The 18,882-nt window shown below is 41.4% G+C and overlaps 2 protein-coding genes across 4 annotated transcripts in view; one reads left to right on the top strand and one right to left on the bottom strand.

Moving 5' to 3' along the window:
• The window catches only part of Pfkp (phosphofructokinase, platelet), a 65,110-nt gene extending 62,586 nt beyond the window's left edge, over positions 1–2,524 (top strand). For both annotated transcript variants that reach the window (XM_012516919.2, XM_023701332.1), the window contains exons 20-22: positions 192–291; positions 1,301–1,403; positions 2,082–2,524. In XM_012516919.2, coding sequence (XP_012372373.1) covers positions 192–291; positions 1,301–1,403; positions 2,082–2,235 — 357 coding nt within the window. In that variant the 3' untranslated portion in view covers positions 2,236–2,524. The remainder of the gene's footprint in view (positions 1–191; positions 292–1,300; positions 1,404–2,081) is intronic.
• Positions 2,525–3,413: 889 nt separating this feature from the next.
• Pitrm1 (pitrilysin metallopeptidase 1) overlaps positions 3,414–18,882 on the bottom strand; it is a 37,108-nt gene continuing 21,639 nt past the window's right edge. For both annotated transcript variants that reach the window (XM_004641273.2, XM_023701337.1), the window contains exons 15-27: positions 16,518–16,634; positions 13,695–13,827; positions 12,119–12,239; positions 11,919–11,995; positions 11,478–11,643; positions 10,858–10,958; positions 10,293–10,413; positions 9,366–9,425; positions 8,420–8,532; positions 5,590–5,715; positions 4,749–4,894; positions 3,920–4,022; positions 3,414–3,794 (exon numbers count right to left, since the gene is read on the bottom strand). In XM_004641273.2, coding sequence (XP_004641330.1) covers positions 3,701–3,794; positions 3,920–4,022; positions 4,749–4,894; positions 5,590–5,715; positions 8,420–8,532; positions 9,366–9,425; positions 10,293–10,413; positions 10,858–10,958; positions 11,478–11,643; positions 11,919–11,995; positions 12,119–12,239; positions 13,695–13,827; positions 16,518–16,634 — 1,478 coding nt within the window. In that variant the 3' untranslated portion in view covers positions 3,414–3,700. The remainder of the gene's footprint in view (positions 3,795–3,919; positions 4,023–4,748; positions 4,895–5,589; positions 5,716–8,419; positions 8,533–9,365; positions 9,426–10,292; positions 10,414–10,857; positions 10,959–11,477; positions 11,644–11,918; positions 11,996–12,118; positions 12,240–13,694; positions 13,828–16,517; positions 16,635–18,882) is intronic.

Here is an 18,882-nt window from a genome sequence, read left to right as displayed (position 1 = left end):
CTTTCTATTTGTATTTCTTCTTTAGAGTTCTTATACTAGGGAGACTATACGATATTTACACATGTGTCTGGTTTATTTCACTTATGAGTATATGTGAATTTTTTTTTAATTACAAAAATTTTCATTTGGTTTTAAAAAATAAGCAGGAAAGCTTATATAACTAATATTTCACATAACTCACCCACCAACAGGGTGGAGCACCTTCTCCGTTTGATAGAAACTTTGGAACCAAAATCTCTGCCCGAGCCATGGAATGGATCACCGCCAAACTGAAGGAATCCCACAGCAAAGGTATAGTGTGGGGGGTGGAGGGGTAGTGGGGGGGGGAGGGTTACAGCGCTGAGAGGTAGAACACCATTGTGTGCGTTAGGGTACTTTTCCCTTCTTACATCTATAGCTTTGAGTAATAACAGTACTAGTCTCTGAGTATTGTTATTTATGACTTTCAAAATTATAGATACAAATGGCTGAAATAAGCAGTGAATGATTTGCATATTTTTAATTACAGTAAAGCAGACATTGCTGTTAATCCCCTTCAAATTCTCCTATCTCCAGTCACACTTACCCACCATTCTTGCCACTTCCTGAAGCAGTCCTGGAAGTCCTCCTTCATATCTTTAGTTGTACCATCTTGGCTGCCTCTACAGCTTGCTTCAGATAGTTTCCCTATTTCAGTCTCTCTTATATTTGTTCACTCTGGATCTATTTTACCAATTTATCAGTTGAAAGCATCTCTATTCACCTTCAGCCTCTTTACATTTACTATTTAACTTAAATCTCTTCTTCTGTAATGTAAGCCCATTTTCCTGTTCTAGTAAAGTGAATACTCACTGTTACTGCTAAAAACAAAACAAAACAACAGCTTTCCAGGACTCCCTCACTGTCCATGTTGACTGCTGTATGTGGCAGGGGGCATAAATAGCTCCTCTTCTCAGTGTGAAAGGAGGCCCTGTCACAACCTCGATCTCTCCTGTCCTGAGAGGCCTGGGAAAGAGTTTGCCTTAGAAGAGACAGCTCAGGCAGCAGAGCTGCACACTGGGGAAGCTTGTGCTCAAGCCAGCCCCCATGATAAATCCACACTCCCTGTTAGGATTCCTAAGCTTGCTGAGAACTAGAATCCCCTGGCTTTTACTTCAGGCGGTTTTAAGGAATCTGAGTTCTTACTTCATCACATAATTTTGCTTCCTCAAGTTAGCAAGCTTGCCTTTTCCTCTTACCATTCCTTCCTTCAGACACCACTTTATCTGTCTGTCTATCTAATATGATGAGTTATTAATTCTTAGGGTTTTTAACTTTACAGGAAAAAAATTTGTTACTGATGACTGCATTTGTCTGCTGGGAATACGCAAAAGAAACTTGGTCTTTCAGCCTGTAACAGAGCTGAAGAAGGAAACAGATTTTGAGTAAGTTAGCAAAACACTATATATCCAAATCTCATTACCATCAGAAGTAGTTATAGGAGTCATGAGGTGGAGGAACACCACTACCTGATTAGATATAAACAGTACATTTAAGTATGTTCAGGAACACATTGGCTTGAGGCTAATTTTTTTAAATCAAGACTTTTAAGTTAGCTGTGATGACAATACTCCTACAATCCCAGAACTCTGGGAGACTGAGATAGGATTGTAAATTCAAGCCTATCTTAGTACAACCTGTATCAAAAATTTAAAAAAATATAAAAGGGCTGAGATACATGTAGTTTAGTGGTATAAAGTCCCTGGGTTCAACGCCTAGTAACATACACACACACACACACACACACACACACACACACACACACAGAAATAAGGCAGAGGGCCAGGGATATAGCTCAGCAGCACAAGCATTTGCCTGGCAAGCAAAAGGTCCAGAATTCAATACCTGGTACCAAAAATAATAGGAAGAATTTTTAGAAATACAAATATAATGATTTCCTTTGAAAGTTGTTTTATCTAAAATCTATTCAGGTGACCCACAAAGCTCATCTTTTCTGGTACCACTGTACTGCTGGACACAGGAGCACAGGCAGTGACAAACTGGCTTCCAGTGGTACATAGGGTACTCTGGGGTAGTCACTGCCATCTTCTGTCCCTTCACAGGCACAGAATTCCCAAGGAACAGTGGTGGCTGAAATTCCGGCCACTCATGAAGATCCTGGCCAAGTACAAAGCCAGCTACGACGTCTCCGACTCTGGCCAGCTAGAGCCAGTGCGTCCTCCCCACGGCACCCAGGAGGAGCCTGCAAACATCTGAATGCCATGTGCCACCACTGACCCGCCCCTGTGACAAGGAGACCTGGGGCTCACCGGGACCATCCTTTTTTGTAACATTTATTTATCAGCACTTTATGCAAGTATTATTGACCGCAATACTTAATCAGAAAGCATCAACCACCAGTGTCATTATACCCCACGCAGATCCGAGGAAATGAAACCACCCTCACATGCTCGCTCCAGTGAGTTGTTTACTGTACCTTGTATTTTGTCTCATGCTTTAAAAATTCATGTATCTAGTGGAAGTAAAGATTTGGCTAAAATTCCAATTGTATTCTATTTTTTAATAGCCTAAAACTTAAAGATTTGCAGGTGGCCACTGAAGATTTCTCAAGCAGTTTTGTGAGCAGAGATTAACAAAATATCTTTATAAGGAATCACTGAACTAAGCTCAAGTATGAAGTCATAAAAGGAAAAAAAAAGACAATGCTTTGACAAATAGCTGCTGTCACTCTGAGTAAATATGGAACTCCCCTCCTGAGAGTTGGTGTGCAGCACAGCCCTGGGCCAGGACACCCAGGCACAGGACCAGCTCTGACAGCAATAACCACAAAGGCGGGGCAAGTCACAGAACTCTAGGCACACAGGAAACAAGAGGTAGATAAAAAGTGAAAAACATTCACATAAGGCCTAAGAAGATGGTATCTTATAGTCCCTTGGTTACTTTCCACCTGAGCTGTACATTACAACTATCAAGTGGTTTTTTAAGAAGAATCAGGCCAAGACAGCCCTAGTGCTAATAGGCCCTGGGTTTGAACTCTCCAGAAGGTTCTGACATGCCATCCATGAGGGACAATGATGGACTCCTAGGTGACAGCCCGCCTAAGTGACCGGTGTCCACCCTGAAGGCAAAAGCATCTCTGCCTCTTCTCCGGTCTCTGTGCTCTCAGATCTAGCCTCCAAAAGCCCAAATCCAGACATATGTGCCCCAGAACTGGAAATGTATTATATAAAGGGGAGGGAAGAGATGATCAAAAATAAGTTCTGTTTGGGAAATCTGGGAAGAAAACAATAAACCGACAGCTGGTACTGAGTGTTCTGGCTCAGTGAAGACAAAATCGGAAAACTTCAATTTAATGCTTGTTAACCAGATACCTACTTCTTGTTTAAAAAAAGACCATCACACATACTCCTTTAGCAAAACATTTAAAAAGACTGGTAGGTCACAGCTGACTTTTATTTTTAAAATAAATGTTCTAGGATCAATAACTTTTAAAATTCCACCTTGTTCATATTTGGTATTTAATGCACAATTATTTCAATTTCTTCATGCTCTGTATTTCCTTCAGATAAAAAGCTTTTGTCCAACTGACAAGTTAATAACCTTTGGTCAAATTTTAAGACATGATTTTTGGAACAAGCAGTTATATTTCTGATATCTCAATGAGAGGCTTGATTTTTAAGAGGCTGAGTTCCTGAGTATAGTCAGAAATGCTTGTGACCAGCTATTTTACTATCCACGAGGGGTCCTTAGAAATCTTCTCATTCTCTGGTCCAACGAGAGCCAGTCCATGTGTGCTCTTCCCAACACCGAGGTACCTGGAAGAAAGACCATGAGTGAGGACTGCTTTCCACAGGGAGTGCTTCTGAGGCCCAGGACATCTTTGTACCTCTGAGTCTCATTGTCCCTCAGTGAGCACATGAAGGCCTCCACACACACTTACCTGTCACTCACAGCAATGAGACTGTCTCGGCTGACAGCAAACAGCTGCTCCCTATGCCTCTGCTTCATCTCACTGGAGAGGCCATATAGGAAGTGGTCCAAGCCTAAAAGTGAAACGGAGTACAGCTGGCAGAGCTGTGGGTGTCAGTGCTCACAACATGGGGACACTGCAACTGCTTCAGGCACAATTCATTAAAAGGCTGTGCAAACCCAGAAGAGCAGACCTTGCCCCTCTGCTTCCCACAGTGCCACGGCAAGTCCTTCCAGACTCCCACTCAGAAGACTTAGCAAGGACCTTGTAAGATTTAATACTGAGAACAGAAGTGGCACTGCATTTTGTAAGACATTCCCATTCAACTAGTGGTAAGCTTTACCACTAAGGGCCGGCCTTTTGGCTTCACTGGACCTCAGATTATTCAAGCTCTGAGATATTTGATACATCTGAAAAGGCAAACATCAGGTGTCTTTTTGAGACAGGGTCTTACTTTGTAGTACAGGCTGGCTCTGAACTCACTAAGTAGCCCAGGCTAGCCTCAAACTCCTGACAATCCTCCTGCTTTAGCGTCGTGAGTGGTGAGATTACAGGGATGCACTACCCTGCCCAGCTGGTGTTCCTGACTGGAGATCAAGAGTGATATTTTCAAGATCATGGTTTAGGATGTCAAACATGAAAATCCTATTACAAAGCAGTACGGAGAAATGGGAAAAGCTGAAATGAGAGTTGCTGCTTGGAGTCTACTCCTGCCAAGAAGCAAGTACCCAGAAAACTTTGTGTGGAATTGTCTGCTAATACTGGAGCAGGTAGCAAGGCTCTCATTTACTCAAAATACCTTTGTCTGAAGGAGCAACAGGAGCATCTACGGCAGAGAAAACGGAAAGTTTGGCTTCATCGATATCCTGCTGGGTGAAGTCTCCAGATTTAGCCCAGTTGACAGCCTTCTCAAAAGATTGGAGTGTTTCTACTGAATTCGGGTCCCTGGGAAACCCAAAGAACTTAATATTCAAGCATTTTACCAGTGGAAAAACAATAATAAGCAGTTTCCAACATTTTGTTAATGGTTCGATGTTAGCACTCCATATTCCAAAAAGTTCACTTGCAAAACCAATTACTCGGCGCCCAAATTTCAATCTTAGCCACAGAACTTTCTCACCATTCTCCTCTATTTAGTGACCTGCCTGATCTGCTCAGCTTTATCACTACATTACTTAAATACATGTTTCTGTGGTTTTCTTCACCATATGAAAATCAACATAAAAATGAAATTATGGACAAAAAGGTAAAGGTTAAGCCAAAACCTCACTTACATAAAATACACTCAGAATAGCCCAGAGTTTACTTATGTGTGGGACCAGTTTCTGAGAAAACCCTGCCTCTTGCCGCACAGTGACACAGGGTCAGAGACAACTTCTTGGGGATGGAAGCAAGGACTTATGTTGTTTTCTCCACCTTGTCTAATCAAGGCTCCGTCATCAGATACAACTGGAGGCATGTAACAGATAAAGAACTCAAGGCAGCTGGGACACAGAACTCTCTGAGTGGCAACAAACAGCTCACTCTGGTATTAGGACTCACGTCTTCAAGCAGGAGAGCCTCAGAAAATGAATTATACAATGACTGAAATGAGATGTGTGTGTGTATTCACATGTGAAACAGTGAAAATAATAACTCACCTATAAGAATAAAATGTGAAAATTCCATTATAGCCAAGTTTAGCACCTCCACCATAAGCACCCCCTTTCTCTCGAATTTCTGTATGCAAGAATTTAGTAGTCATCAAACGGGCAAGAATCTTAAGACTGAAATTAAGGATTAAAAAGTACAGGTTAAAAACGGCCTGGCTAAAGGGAAGTATTACATATACTACAAAGTAATCAGATATTAAGAGTCTAGTTAGGTGAAAACAAAAGTTCTAAAGCGGCACATGGCGCTTTCTATCTGCACTAAACAGTTCTCATTATTCCCTAAATCATACAGTACAATAACTGTTTGCACAGTATTGACACTATACTAGGCATTATAAAAAATTCAGAGGAGGTTCTAAATATGCACCACAGTCTTTAGACAAAGCATCTGCAAGCCCTATCTGGATAGGGTCCCAGATGGACCCACCAAGAATACTGAGTCAACTGTGTGCATTACATACCCCATACACACACACACACACACACACACACACACACACACACACACACACACGATTTTTCTGTAATGAACAAAACCAAAATGTGAGAAAGAACAATTTTCTCACTGGATCACACGGCTTGGACAGAAAAGGTGGGAGAGGAGGAATATCAACTTTTCCTCAAAATACCTCTATGTATCTTACCTTCTTAACAATACAATGTGGCATTTTTTAAAATATGATAAAGTAAAAAGAGGTTATTAATTTTTAAGGTGAAGGCAAATGTATACATGACATTTATTTAAAAGGCCTGCAGGAGAATCTCTTGGATAGATTTTTATGGACATCCCTCCCTACAAAAACAACATAGTATACTCCATTAGGGCAAATTTTTAGTATTATAGCCTACTTTTCTGGTGCCTTCAAGAATGTATAATAGCTGATCATCTGAAAAAAAGGTGGCTCTAGAAAGCATTTTACTGTGGCTGAAAATCAAACAAACAGAGCCCTATGGACAAGGAGCCATGACTTTGAAGTCTTCAGCAAAGGCACAGGTCTGTTAATTCCTCCTGTGGTGAGACTCAGGCCCTAATCCCCACCACCATCAACTTTTCTACAAGATGAAGAGAATACAACAAGCCAGGTGAGAAATCAAATGAAGGAACAAACATAAGCCTATTCCTTAGATTGCAGTGGGCAAAGCCACAATGCTGTCTTCTGGGTCTTTCAGGACAAGCCCAACACGCAGGGGCTGGTGACCACAATGGCTTGGGCCCAGTTACCCAGTGGGCAATCATCAGGTGTAGAACTGCCAGACCCTCAAGTAAAGGAGTCCCCATGCTTGCACTGAGGACTAATTTCATCCATCTATGCATGATTTTTCTTGCTTGGGAGGTTGAAAATAGGAGGACCACTACAAGTCGGATCTGTATAGTGAGACCCTGTAGACCCTCTATGAACTACATTAAATTTTTTTTCTATTATATGACATTAAAAAATGTTTATTATTGAAAAATGTAAAGAGAAAAATCTGTAATTCCATTACACACAAATCAACTTATAATACTGTACTTTAGTGCTTTAAATCTGTAATTTCCTACAGAATAGTAGAAATACATATCATCATTCTCGATGGCACAGCAGAGAGGAATGTTTATTTGCTACAAATACAAAATAAACTAGTATGGGGGCTGGGGAGATAGGTCAGTGGCATACATGCCTGCCTGGCAAGTGCAAGGTCCTGAGTTCAGTTCCCAGGACCAAAAAAAAAAGCCAAAATAAACTAGTGTGATAATTAAACCACATTTTAAGGTATTTTTCTACCTCACAACTACCTCTCTGTACCACTGCCCCAGCCACGCGGCTTAGCACATGCATTGTCTCTGATTAGTCCTCACACTCCATCTAGGGCGCTCCAGTCCCTTCTCACTCTGGCCATCAACTCAGGGCCACTCTCAGCAGCTGCCTCACATAGGCAGAACAAGGCATCTGCCACACGTACCAGAAAGTCTCAAGCCTTAGTTCACTCTTTTTTTTTTCTTTTTAGGAAAGGGTGTACAGGGTGTATAGGGTCTCACTGCGTAGATCAGACTCATAGTGATCTACCTGTTTACTGCCTCTCAAGCATTGGGATTACAGGCGCGCACCACCATGTCCAGTATCAATCGCCATCTCTGTGCACCCTGGAGGTGGGGCTGGCAGGGCAGGGCAAGGGATCGAACTCCCGGCTCCTGCGTCTGCCTAAGCATGTTCACTCATTTTTCAACCTACAGAGGACAAAAGTAAGTCGGGCATTTTGAAAGGAGATAATGTTTAGATTTATTGGTATCTGTGTTCTTTCCAGAACTGCTTCAAGGACATAAACTAGTTACTTTGTTTACTAAAGTAACTAATCATGATGTTGCCTATTTTGCCAGAAAGGTGGGGGTTTTTTTGGTGGAACTGGGGATTGAATTTAGGCCCTTGCACTTGCCAGACAAGCACTTATTCTACTGAGCTATCTCCCAGCCCCAGGTTTTGTTGTTTACAGACTGTTTATGATATACTTTTTAACAGCCTCTTGCTGACTAGCTTCAGCATGGTTATAGCCAGTCCCTACAGGTGACACTTTAGAATCACCTGGCACACAGTCCAACAAAGTTACTATAGCTGGGTTGGATGGCACACACCTATAATCCCAGCACTCAGAAGGCTGAGGCAGAAGGGTTGCTGCCAGTTCAAGCCTAGCCTAGGCTACAAAGTGAGTTCAAGTCCAGCTTGAGCTGCATAGTGAAACCTTACCTCAAAAAGTCAGGAAAAAAAAAGTTACTATGAAACCTTTCTGTAATGAAAAACAAGCCTTTCCACTTTCTAACATGCTGAACAAACTCATCTCTTACCTGGCATGGTCTGGATGTGTATAGGGGACAGTTCTGACACATTCACCAATATAATTCACTGGGAAAGGCATCAGGAGATGGGTCTTCATCTGCCAGGGTTTGAAGGTGGGCTCCTGAGAGACAAAGGAACATGAACATGAACACACCAGGCTGCACAGACCCCACACGGCCCACAGGCACTAAAAGCTCGAACACCATGAAGCTGCTTCCTACAGGACTCACTAGCTAGGCCCTCCCATTGAGAAGCAAGGCAGTAAAATTATGGCATTCCACATATTTAACTTCAAAATGGACACAAGAGATTCCAAAGTTAACATGGTTATTAAACATCTCATTCTCCACCATGTGTAATCAATTCTCCAGGAACATGTTAAGTGTCATACACTGGCAAACCAAGCCAAAGCCACCAGAACGAAAGCTGAGTAAGGAGAAAGGGACCTCACTCTTGCCTGGAGGTGGGCTGACAGGATCCAAGCCACTTCACCATGAAGGCAAACTGCAAGGTAAGGCGACTGCATGGAATAACAAGGGGGGGTCCTCACCACAAGGACCAGGAAAGATGCCGGGGAGATGGCTCAGTGGAATAAGCACTTGCCTGGCAAGCGCAGGGGCCTGAGTTCAATCCAACAGTCAAGAAAAAGGACCAGGAAAGGGCATTCACTCAGCACTGTCTCAGAGAAAAGGCTCAGGGTGGCAGCAACAAGACACAACATCTCTTCATTCTTTTTTTTTTGTACGGGGGATCAAACTCATGACCTTGCACTTGCCAGGCAAGCTCTTATGTTGCTGAGCTATCTCCCCAGCCCCAGTAACTCTTCATTCTAAGAGCATGCCTCAGCCCCAGGAACGGCACAGAGGGAAGGACGGTCACAGAAGGTGATCACACACACAGCGCAAAGCAATGGGCACAGTCCACTCTGAAGCCAGGTAGAGCACCGTCACTTACTGTGATCAGCTTTCTTATCATCTGCGAGCCATCTGTGCCAGAGCCCGTGGGGATGGGCTTCTGAAAATAAAGTGTTTACAAGAGAAATAAGAAAAATGCAAAGCTCACTTGAAGTAGATTAAAAAGTACGAATTTTATAAAATTTGAGCTAATGACAATTAGGGCAGATTTGTTTAAACATTTTTTAAATAACAAGATATTAAATGTATTAAAAAAGCAAACTTTTCTTACAGGTTTTTCAGGTAGTCAATGAAAGAGATGGTAGGACTATATTTCACAAAGAATGCTTTAAAGTCCCTGTCTCTTGTACTTTCTAGGAGGTTAAGAGACTGAGAGGACAGGGCAGACCATTCCACAAATGGAAGAAGCACATGTGAACAGTAATAGAAAAAAAAAAAAAGATAGAAATTCTTGCAAAATCTATAAACTGCCAACATCCCCTACTGAGAATTAAGGCTTCTCTATTGATATTGTGAAGCAGACTGCAATGAGCTTTGTAAACTGATTCAATTAGTAATAACTGTTATTATTCCAGAGAAAAATCTAAGAATTAGTGCATCGCAGTGAAAAGGATTTTGCTGTCGTCCAACCCCTAACAAACAGCAACAGATTTCATCAGATCACTGTTTGGGGCTGTTTTCATACTACCATATCCCACGGCAAAGCTGTTATCTCTTATTAGGAGACCGCTCATTATGAGGCATAAGCAACAATAAATGAGCACTGGGTCTACGGCCAAACACCAGGCTTTGAATTCACTTCGTAGCTAGCCCGGTGCTAGAAAAGTTACCTAATCCTCCTGTACCTAAGATTCTTCACATATGTAATAGTGTGCTGATACCTCTTTGGGTATGAATCTGAGAATTAAACAACCTAATACCTGTAAAAAAAATAAGAATGACACCAGCTTTGTCGTTAGTGTGTTACCTCAACCACATGCGGGCGGACAGGTTTCCGTTCCTTCTTACTTCCATGAATGCTTCTAATGAAGTTTTCTACCTCTTTTTTTGCCTGAGACATCTGGTGTGGAGTAGCATTCACTGAACATCTGTTTAAATAATCATGATTAATGAAACACTACTTTACTAATTCATCACATTTTGTTGAAGTAACACATTGCTTATATATAATATAAAAAAAGAAATGGCATCCAACTGTGGAAACATGCACTGTCTGCTTCTCCTCAGTGTGTTCAAGTTATGAAAGACATTACATATTTCAATGTGTTACAGCTAATATATAACCGTTAAAATACAAGGATGGTGTTTTGCCTCCAAATTCTCTGTTCTTCTCAAGAGCATACTAAAATCTACCACTACAATTTCTTCATTTGCTACAATATTTTAAGTCAAGAATTAATTCTGTAACACCAAAATATTTTTTAGTGTTGGAAATTTACAGTTAGAAATTCAGTGAAAGAACTGTACCTAAAAACTACTTAACAAAATGGAATGAATCTAGATCTCTGTTTAGAAACAATTCACGAACCCACCTCAAATTATCACATTTTAACAGATGTTTCTTTATCCGTGGGAATATCTTCAGGACCGGTGTGATATCTGCCATCTCTGCAACTCTCTTCATCAACCTCACCTAAACCAATGGAATCAAACACACAGAGATCAACATCACAGATTCCTTCATCCTGAAAAACAAACATCCCTGATAAAAGCCTGCCTGAGCAAGAAACATGATCTGATTATTTATTTATTTATTTATTTGGCACAGCGTCTCACTATGCAGCTCAGACTCCCAGTGACCGTCCTGTCTCAGGCTCCCCAGTGCTGGGATTACAGCTGTTGCCACCACGCCCAGAGTTCCCGGGCTGCCACGGCATGCAGTACCAGGCATTAAACCTGGGTCCTTGCACTTGCCAGGCAGGCACTTAGACTACCAAGCTATCTCCCAAGCCCCAGCATGACATGACTGTGCACTGTTGTGTTGTAAATGTTGGCATAGGGAGGAGTATTATTGGGGGGCTAGCACAAAGAGAAATAATTTTTCCTCATGAAATTTGGTCAATTAAAAAATGAGATATAACTTATCACCAGAGAACAGCAGCAACTCTGGAAGTTCCAGTTAATCCAAACCAGCATGTCTACCCAATCCTACCTGATCCATCCCACTGAAGGTCTCTGCTAAGTCCCCCGCAGGCGTGAGGGTCTTGCTTGCTCTAAGGGACGCGTAGACATGCCCAGAATCTGGAATCCCATTTGCGAGCTCCTGCGCAGTCATCTTAACTAACACTCTGAAGTGTTCCTCTTCATCAAAGGATGGGCTATGGAGAAAAATACATAATAATTCCTGGAGACTCATCTATGGCCCCTTCAATATCATGGAAAATTTATTAAGACTTAAAAAGTCTTAAGTTTTTAGACTCTTTCAACAACCTTAGACATTTTACAAGTGCATAAGAATTGCAAGTAAAATCAGGCTAGCAAACCAACAAGCTATAAGTGAGTAAAATCTGCTACTTTGAAAACATTTCAAAGCATCTCAAAACCAGATCTCTACTACATCCCAACTATAAACATCTTTGGTAAATAAAATTACTGGTTAAATATTTCAGTCCACAGATGCATCATGTCTGGTAGGTTTCGATCCAGGCAGAGAGATGAAAAAAGTACACCCTAAATCAGGAAAGGAAAAAAAAATACAAAAGCAAAAATTAATTATCATATAATTTGAAAGAAAACCAAGACACTCTAAAACAAACCTTCCACTATAGCTATGGTCTAGAAATAATAGCCTACCTGCTCATAGGTGTCCAGGTGGGACTCATCAGGGAGCACCTGGGGAGAAACGCTCATGCCTCCTGTCTTCAGTTCTATTTGCTGAGCTTGTTCTCTATAGTTAAGATTGCCGCAACCCAGCCTGAGAGAGCAGAGAAATAGTTCCTGAATTACCAAGGCAGTCTGTATCACATCATTTTTAAAACTGCATCCTGAATTATAAGTCATTTATTAAGAATTACATATAGTGGCTGGGGAGATGGCTCAGTGGATAAGTGCTTCCCTGGCAAGTGCAGGGGCTTGAGTTCAATCCCTGGTTCCACCAAAACAAATAAACAAACATAAAAAAAAAAGAATTACATATCTACATATGTATATTCACTAACTACAGTTTCAAAACCTCTCTTTTCATACTCCAGAAGTGAGAGTCCGAACACCTTTTGGCATTGACATGGTACACATTGCTCTTGCGCCCTGAAGGGTGAATCATTCACATATGGTTCCGTGTCCAGGCCATAGACACATAGACAGCCAGTGTCCAGCACTACAAATAAAATGCTAACTATGCCTTTGCAGCCCTAAGCTTATATATCTGTGAGCATTCTCTGTTTTCTACTTTCAGAATATTCTGGCACACACTTCATTTGCTGAAGTATCTGGTATGCTTTGGGAGGAGAAAGGGATCTAAAAAATTAGCCTTACTAAGTTTATAAGAAAAGCAAAATTCCTCTCAGCATTACTGTTTTCAGAAGAAACATTCTCAGCAAGGCTCCTAACACAAGAAATAATCTGACTCAAGAGGACAACGGTGAGGTGCTCTCGACAAGTGCCACAAAAGGACAACCACTGGGAGCTATGGGGGGAAAACAGGCGTGAGTTTTCCAAAGTTGAAGGGCATTTTCCTTCCTATCCGCTCCTCAGCCAGGGTACGGGCCTGGAGCGCCCCAGCCCCTACCTGCCAGCCTCTCCATCTCCACAGAGCACAGCAAGCTCTGCCTCGGCTGCTGCAAAGACACACGTTCCCTCTCCTCTCTTGGGACTAGTAAAGTCCACAGCTCTACCTACCATCTATCCTGCACCTCAGCCACTGACACTCAGCAGAGAAGGGACATGCGCTGTATGTGCACTCAGGCAGTAAGTGTTCCCAAGCGTATTCACGCTCATATTTATGGAGAGCAACAGCACTTATGGTTAGCAGAGACACACTGGAGTCCCCACACCACCTTCTCCCAAGACAAAGCCTATACACGTGATAGTGAATTGCTTATTTCCTGATTGAATTATTCTTTTGCAAAATCTTAATAGATCAGTATTGCTGCCCCAGTTGTATCTGTGTCACCTAACTCTAGAGATTCAGAAATATTTTAATGTGATATATTAAGAATAAGAAAATATTTTCTATAGAAAAACAAATCCCAAAAAAATGGTACACTTATGCAATGTAACAATACTAAGTTTCGAAAGTAAAATAATTTCCTCAAAGTGATTACTACTGATGATATATATATATATATATATCACAGAACATGCACATTAGTAATGTAAAAAGCTGCTGAATCACACAGCTAAGCATCTGTTCCACATCTAAGACTCTCACTTGGTAAGGACGCTGCAGAAGAGAGGCACGTAGGGCTTCAGCTCCTCAGAAAGCGTGTTTATATTAGAAAAGGCTCGGAAATACACCATGCCATTCGTGGGCTGGGCACAGTACTGCACAGGGATTTCTCCAGCTAGAAAAACAAATATGAATCGTGTTTAACCACTAAATTTTACATCATATTTAATATTTAAGAAATAATGCTCTCAGTGGACTAGCCTGCTTAGGCAACCCTAGGCAAGCCCAGAGACCACAGTTTGATCCCCAGCACCACATGCCATGCCAGCCAGCCCTGCCCCCAGGGCAGGCTGAGCTAGCCAGAGTCTGGGCATAATGCCACACACCTGTAATCCCAGCACTGGGGAGGCTGAAAAACAGGATTGCTATGAGTCCGACCTGTGTAGTGAGATCCTGTAATCACCAAATACATTTTAAAAAAAAAGAAAGAATGCTAATGATTTTCAAGGATAAAGTTTCAAAACTTATCAACATAGGGGCCGGGGAGATAGCTCAGTAGAATAAGTGTTTGCCTGGCAAGCACAAGGGCCTGAGTTCAATCCCCGGTTCCGCAAAAAAAAAAAAAAACTTATCAACAGAAAAATGCTACTTACTTGCTATATAGTTTATATAAATTTCTCTGTTGTACTTTCATTCTGATAAAAAATGGCAACAATTAATAACAATATTATAACTGCTTTTCAAAGAATTAGAATGAGGGCTGGTGAGATGGCTCAGTGGTCTAAAGCACCTACTTAGAACAAACTAAGCTTAGCAAAGCACAGGGACCACGGTTCAATCCCCAGCACCACATGCCAGCCAGCCCCGCCCCCTGGTGGGCTGAGCTGGCCACACACACACACAAAATACATACATACATAAATAAATAAATAAATAAAAATTTACAAAAAAAAAAAAAGAGAGAGAATGAAAGAATAGTCATAGTCTTCTAGTTTCCTAACTGATTCTCCAGCATTTTTGGTTCTAAATCTTCTCTACCCACTTCACCTACACTTTTACTCAAATCCCATTTTAATCACTATGGACCTGACCAAGTCATCCCCACAGCTGACCCTGCCATGTCACTGGCTCTAGCACACTCACCTCCCCCAGTGAGTCCTACCTGCCCTTCAGACAGAGCTTACTACCTCACCTTCTGCGGGGCCCCAAGCAGTTCCCAGCACAAAATCTCTCATCTCTTTGAACCCTGTGATCTCAGGGCATCTCCAAGTCTCTTGAGGGCTGCTGCAGGTACTGCGGGTTCTATTTTGTATATCACTACCTACAGTGCTCTAACCCAGGAGAGGAACTGAAGCATTTGTTGATTACTGATTTATCTCCACTAATTATTTTAATGAACACTTCATGAGATTCACAAATAAATTAAAAATGTAGGTGATTAAAATATCAGTAGGAATAGGTATGAGGACACACACTGATAACCCCAGTACTTAGGGAGACTGAGGCCAGAAGGTGCCAAGTTTGCGCCACGCCTGGGAAACTTAGCAAGACTGTCTCAAAAATCACAAGAAAAGGGCCAGGAATGTGGCTCAGTATAAAATACTTAGCAAAAGGACAGGGGAGAGGGGAAGGGAGGGGAGAAAAGAGATATACTTATGTATGTATGTAGGATGGCTTGGATGATTGTATTATTAATTTCTGATGGCCTACAGAGGGGAGCAGTTGATGCTTAAATTTTTTTCTTGTCCTTTTTAATTTTCTTATAATTTTTTTTGTTTCTTTTTTTTTTTAACCAATTTTACATGCTTACAAATGGTAATCTGAACAACTAATGTGAAGACAACATTATGCAATACAGCAACCACTGTGGAATTCCTATTGTTTTGTTTGGTGAAGTTCTCTATTGTTTCTGTTATGTTTTGTTTTGTTTTCTACTATTTTGTATTCTCTTAAAAAAAATTAACACAATAAACACTGGGTTCAATCCTCAGTACCAAGAGAGAAGAGAGTTAATCCCAATTTCTAAAAGAATTTTCTCACTTTACTCATGCTCACATATACACACACACACACTCCTGCATGCACACACACACACACATATACAAATACCTTAGACACACTAGACAGTGCAAGCTCTGCTAAAAACTACAAAGTTGACTAGAGATGCTTCAGAGGAAACACGGTGCTCAGCTGCAATCTGAAGTCCCACCCTAATGATGCACATCCAAGTGTGACACTGGGCCCAGAACCGCGCCAGTCACGCCCTCTTGAAGCTCAACACTTTCCAGGGTGACGTTATTGCAGTCATGTGTCTCTCTTGCTACCAACCAAAAGCCAAGTAAAATCAAGCAACTTTGACAACGTCAAAGCATCAATAAACTACAGAACAAAACCCGTAGATGAGACACCTGGCTAAAAGCAGCCGCTGACTCCCCTGAACATTCTGGCATCTCCAACTCATCAGCATCCCAACTACGGGAGGTATTTATCCCTCGAGTCCTCTCTCCTAAACTGACAGCTGAGTTACTTGGAACAAGGATTCAGAGGAAGCCTACAGCCTTTTAAAAGCTGTTTAATACAGCCACGGCTTAATCTAAAATATTCACCTGGTTCTAGAAACACCAAGTTTCAGAACTACATCAAGTTCATTCAGGGAAAAAAGCTAGGTTCTTCCAGGTAAAGATGTCTCTCACCATTAAAGGTTAAAAAACAATTTATAAGCAACATACGGACTGAGATTATAAAGAGGGATGCTCAAATGTTTTATAAAAAACATGTAAATACAACTCTACTTCTCCTGTGGAAGCTGATGTTTAACTTATCCAAGGAACCCAGACACCCGTGAAAATGAACGTGAACAGCGACCTGCTAAGGCCACCTCCAATTCCGTGAAAGGCACAGTAGGCTCAATGTCCGAGACTTTTAATGCTGGGAGACAAGAGGCATCTTGAGGTTTACTTTGCTGGTCCCGTAATGCTAAACCTAAAAAGAAAAAGGGAAAGTGAAACGCAAGGCCATAACTAAAAGGTCTTACACAATTTATCTCCTCCTTGAGGTCAGGAGTACATTAGAATTAGAAGAATTACATTCAAAATTCAACACCCAAAGCCAAGCACTAGCAAACACTGACTACTGTCCTTTCCTAGCACACCAGGTTCCTCAGGGGTGCCTTCTTCTAATTCTCAGTCCTCAATTATTTAGACAGAAGAATTTTGCTGGGAATGTCATTTTGTTCCCCCCTGCTCCTCAAAATTTTATACTAGACAAACCTGATTTGTTTTCAAACCATTTCCTGCTGGACTAAAATTTAATAACTTTTGTACTTGCGTTCTCTTATTTCATTTTCATTTAACAAAACGCTGTGTCAGAACATAAATTTCACAAATGATAGCAATGTTTTTAAAATCATTTCCTAGCCTGGCTGATCCATCTATGTAGTCAGGGGAAGAAGGGCCTCACTTAGGGAATTACTCCCCAAAACTATACACCATACAGTCTATTAGAGGAGAGAATCTCAAGAGACAGGCTGTGTGTGTGTGTGTGTGTGTGTGTGTGTGTGTGTGTGTGTGTGTGTTTTCCAGGAAAAACCTGAACAGTGCTTGTGTAAAAGACTTCATGGATTAAAATTCTACCACACAAATACACAAATTTACTACTTCACAGACACGGTTCACAGGGTAGAGCTGTGCCTGGTTACTTAACTCCCAATCGCAAGTATGACTGACTACTCCTGCTTTCTGCTGTGCTGATCTTAAAAGGAAGAGCAGAATTCGAAGCTATACAGGGCAGAACTGTTGCCTACAATGGTTGCCATTCCAGAACATGATCCTGAAGAGCAGGGAGTGAGGGCAGGTTTTACCTTAGTTTCAGTACAGTGATAGCTGGGAAACATACTGCATTAGGTGCTCTCTGAGCTGCAGTTCTAGTCCACTTAGTGGTGACCACGGCTCTCACAGCAGATTAGGAAACCATCCCAGAAAGATTCCCCCATACTCCTCTGCGGGGAACCTACCCACTACTCCTGGCCTCTCGCATCTACTACCATTTCTGGGACTTCAAATAAAATAAAATTTATTCTTTTATGCCTGGCTTATTTCATTTAGCATAATTATATTAATTATTCAGTATAATCTCATTTAGTATAATTTTGAAATTGATCAGTGTTCAGCATACCACTATTTTGTTCCCTTTTGTTAGGTACAAACCCACGCAATCAACCAGATCAGACATTCTGACGCAACTAGAAGATTTACTGGGGGTGTCAAGCAGGCTGGCTGTCTAGCAGACCTAGACAGCAGTGAATAAAGAGGGGACAGGCGACTTTATAAGATCTGTTAGGGAGGGTGGTTGCAAGCTAGAACAGCTGAGGGAGAGCTAATCTTGGCAAGCTACCTGGTCTCTAGGGGACCTTTAATGTTAATCAAGGAGGATTTTGTGGTTGCTTGCCCAGGTCAATGAGGTTGTGGTTTTGAGTTTGGCTCTGTGTGGGGCCAAGGGGAGAGAGTTTGGGGTCAGGGTGCCTGGGAAACCAAGAGGGAGAGTATTTGGAGCAAGGTGCCTGGAAAACTTTGAATCCTGACCTATCCTCTTCTATGGTTGAGTAGTATTGGGGGGGGGGGGCTATATATACATGTTGGTAGGGACTTGGGTGGTTTCAAGTTTTATGTGAAAACGTATGTTTTCATTTCTTATGGGCCACACTCAGTGGTAGGACAGCTGGGCTTTATGTTGAATACATGTTTGGCATGAAAAGAAATTATAAAACCACTTTTCTAGGTGGCAGTACCACTTTCCCCCTGCATCAGCAACCAGGAGAGTGCTTACTGCCCCACATGATTAGCTGCATCTGGCATTCACAGCATTTTTTTTTATTTGAGCTACTGAAGTAGGTGTTAATTTATATTTTTCTAATAAATAATGCATTTTCTTAAGAAAATGAGATTATTTTCCATGTGATAAAAACTTGTGTTTATTTTCCACTAATATATCTTTTTTAATAATATATTTGTCAAAATCTTTTGCTCATTTTTTTTAACTAGGCTGTACTGTCTAAGTTGTTTAAAATTCTTAAAACATTCTGGCTACATTTGCAGATACGCCATCAACTATATATTTTACAAATGTTTTCCTGCAGAGGCCAGACTGTCTTTGATTAAAAATTAAATTTCTCCCTTCTTTTCACTACATCTGTTTTCTAACCCTAGTTAAAACCACCAACCTCTACAAAGTC

Source organism: Octodon degus, unplaced genomic scaffold (genome assembly GCF_000260255.1).
Source record: "Octodon degus isolate 3935 unplaced genomic scaffold, OctDeg1.0 scaffold00133, whole genome shotgun sequence".
NCBI lineage: Eukaryota > Metazoa > Chordata > Mammalia > Rodentia > Octodontidae > Octodon > Octodon degus.
The sequence above is the reverse complement of the archived record's forward strand: the minus strand, read 5'-3'. Positions and strand labels throughout refer to the sequence as shown.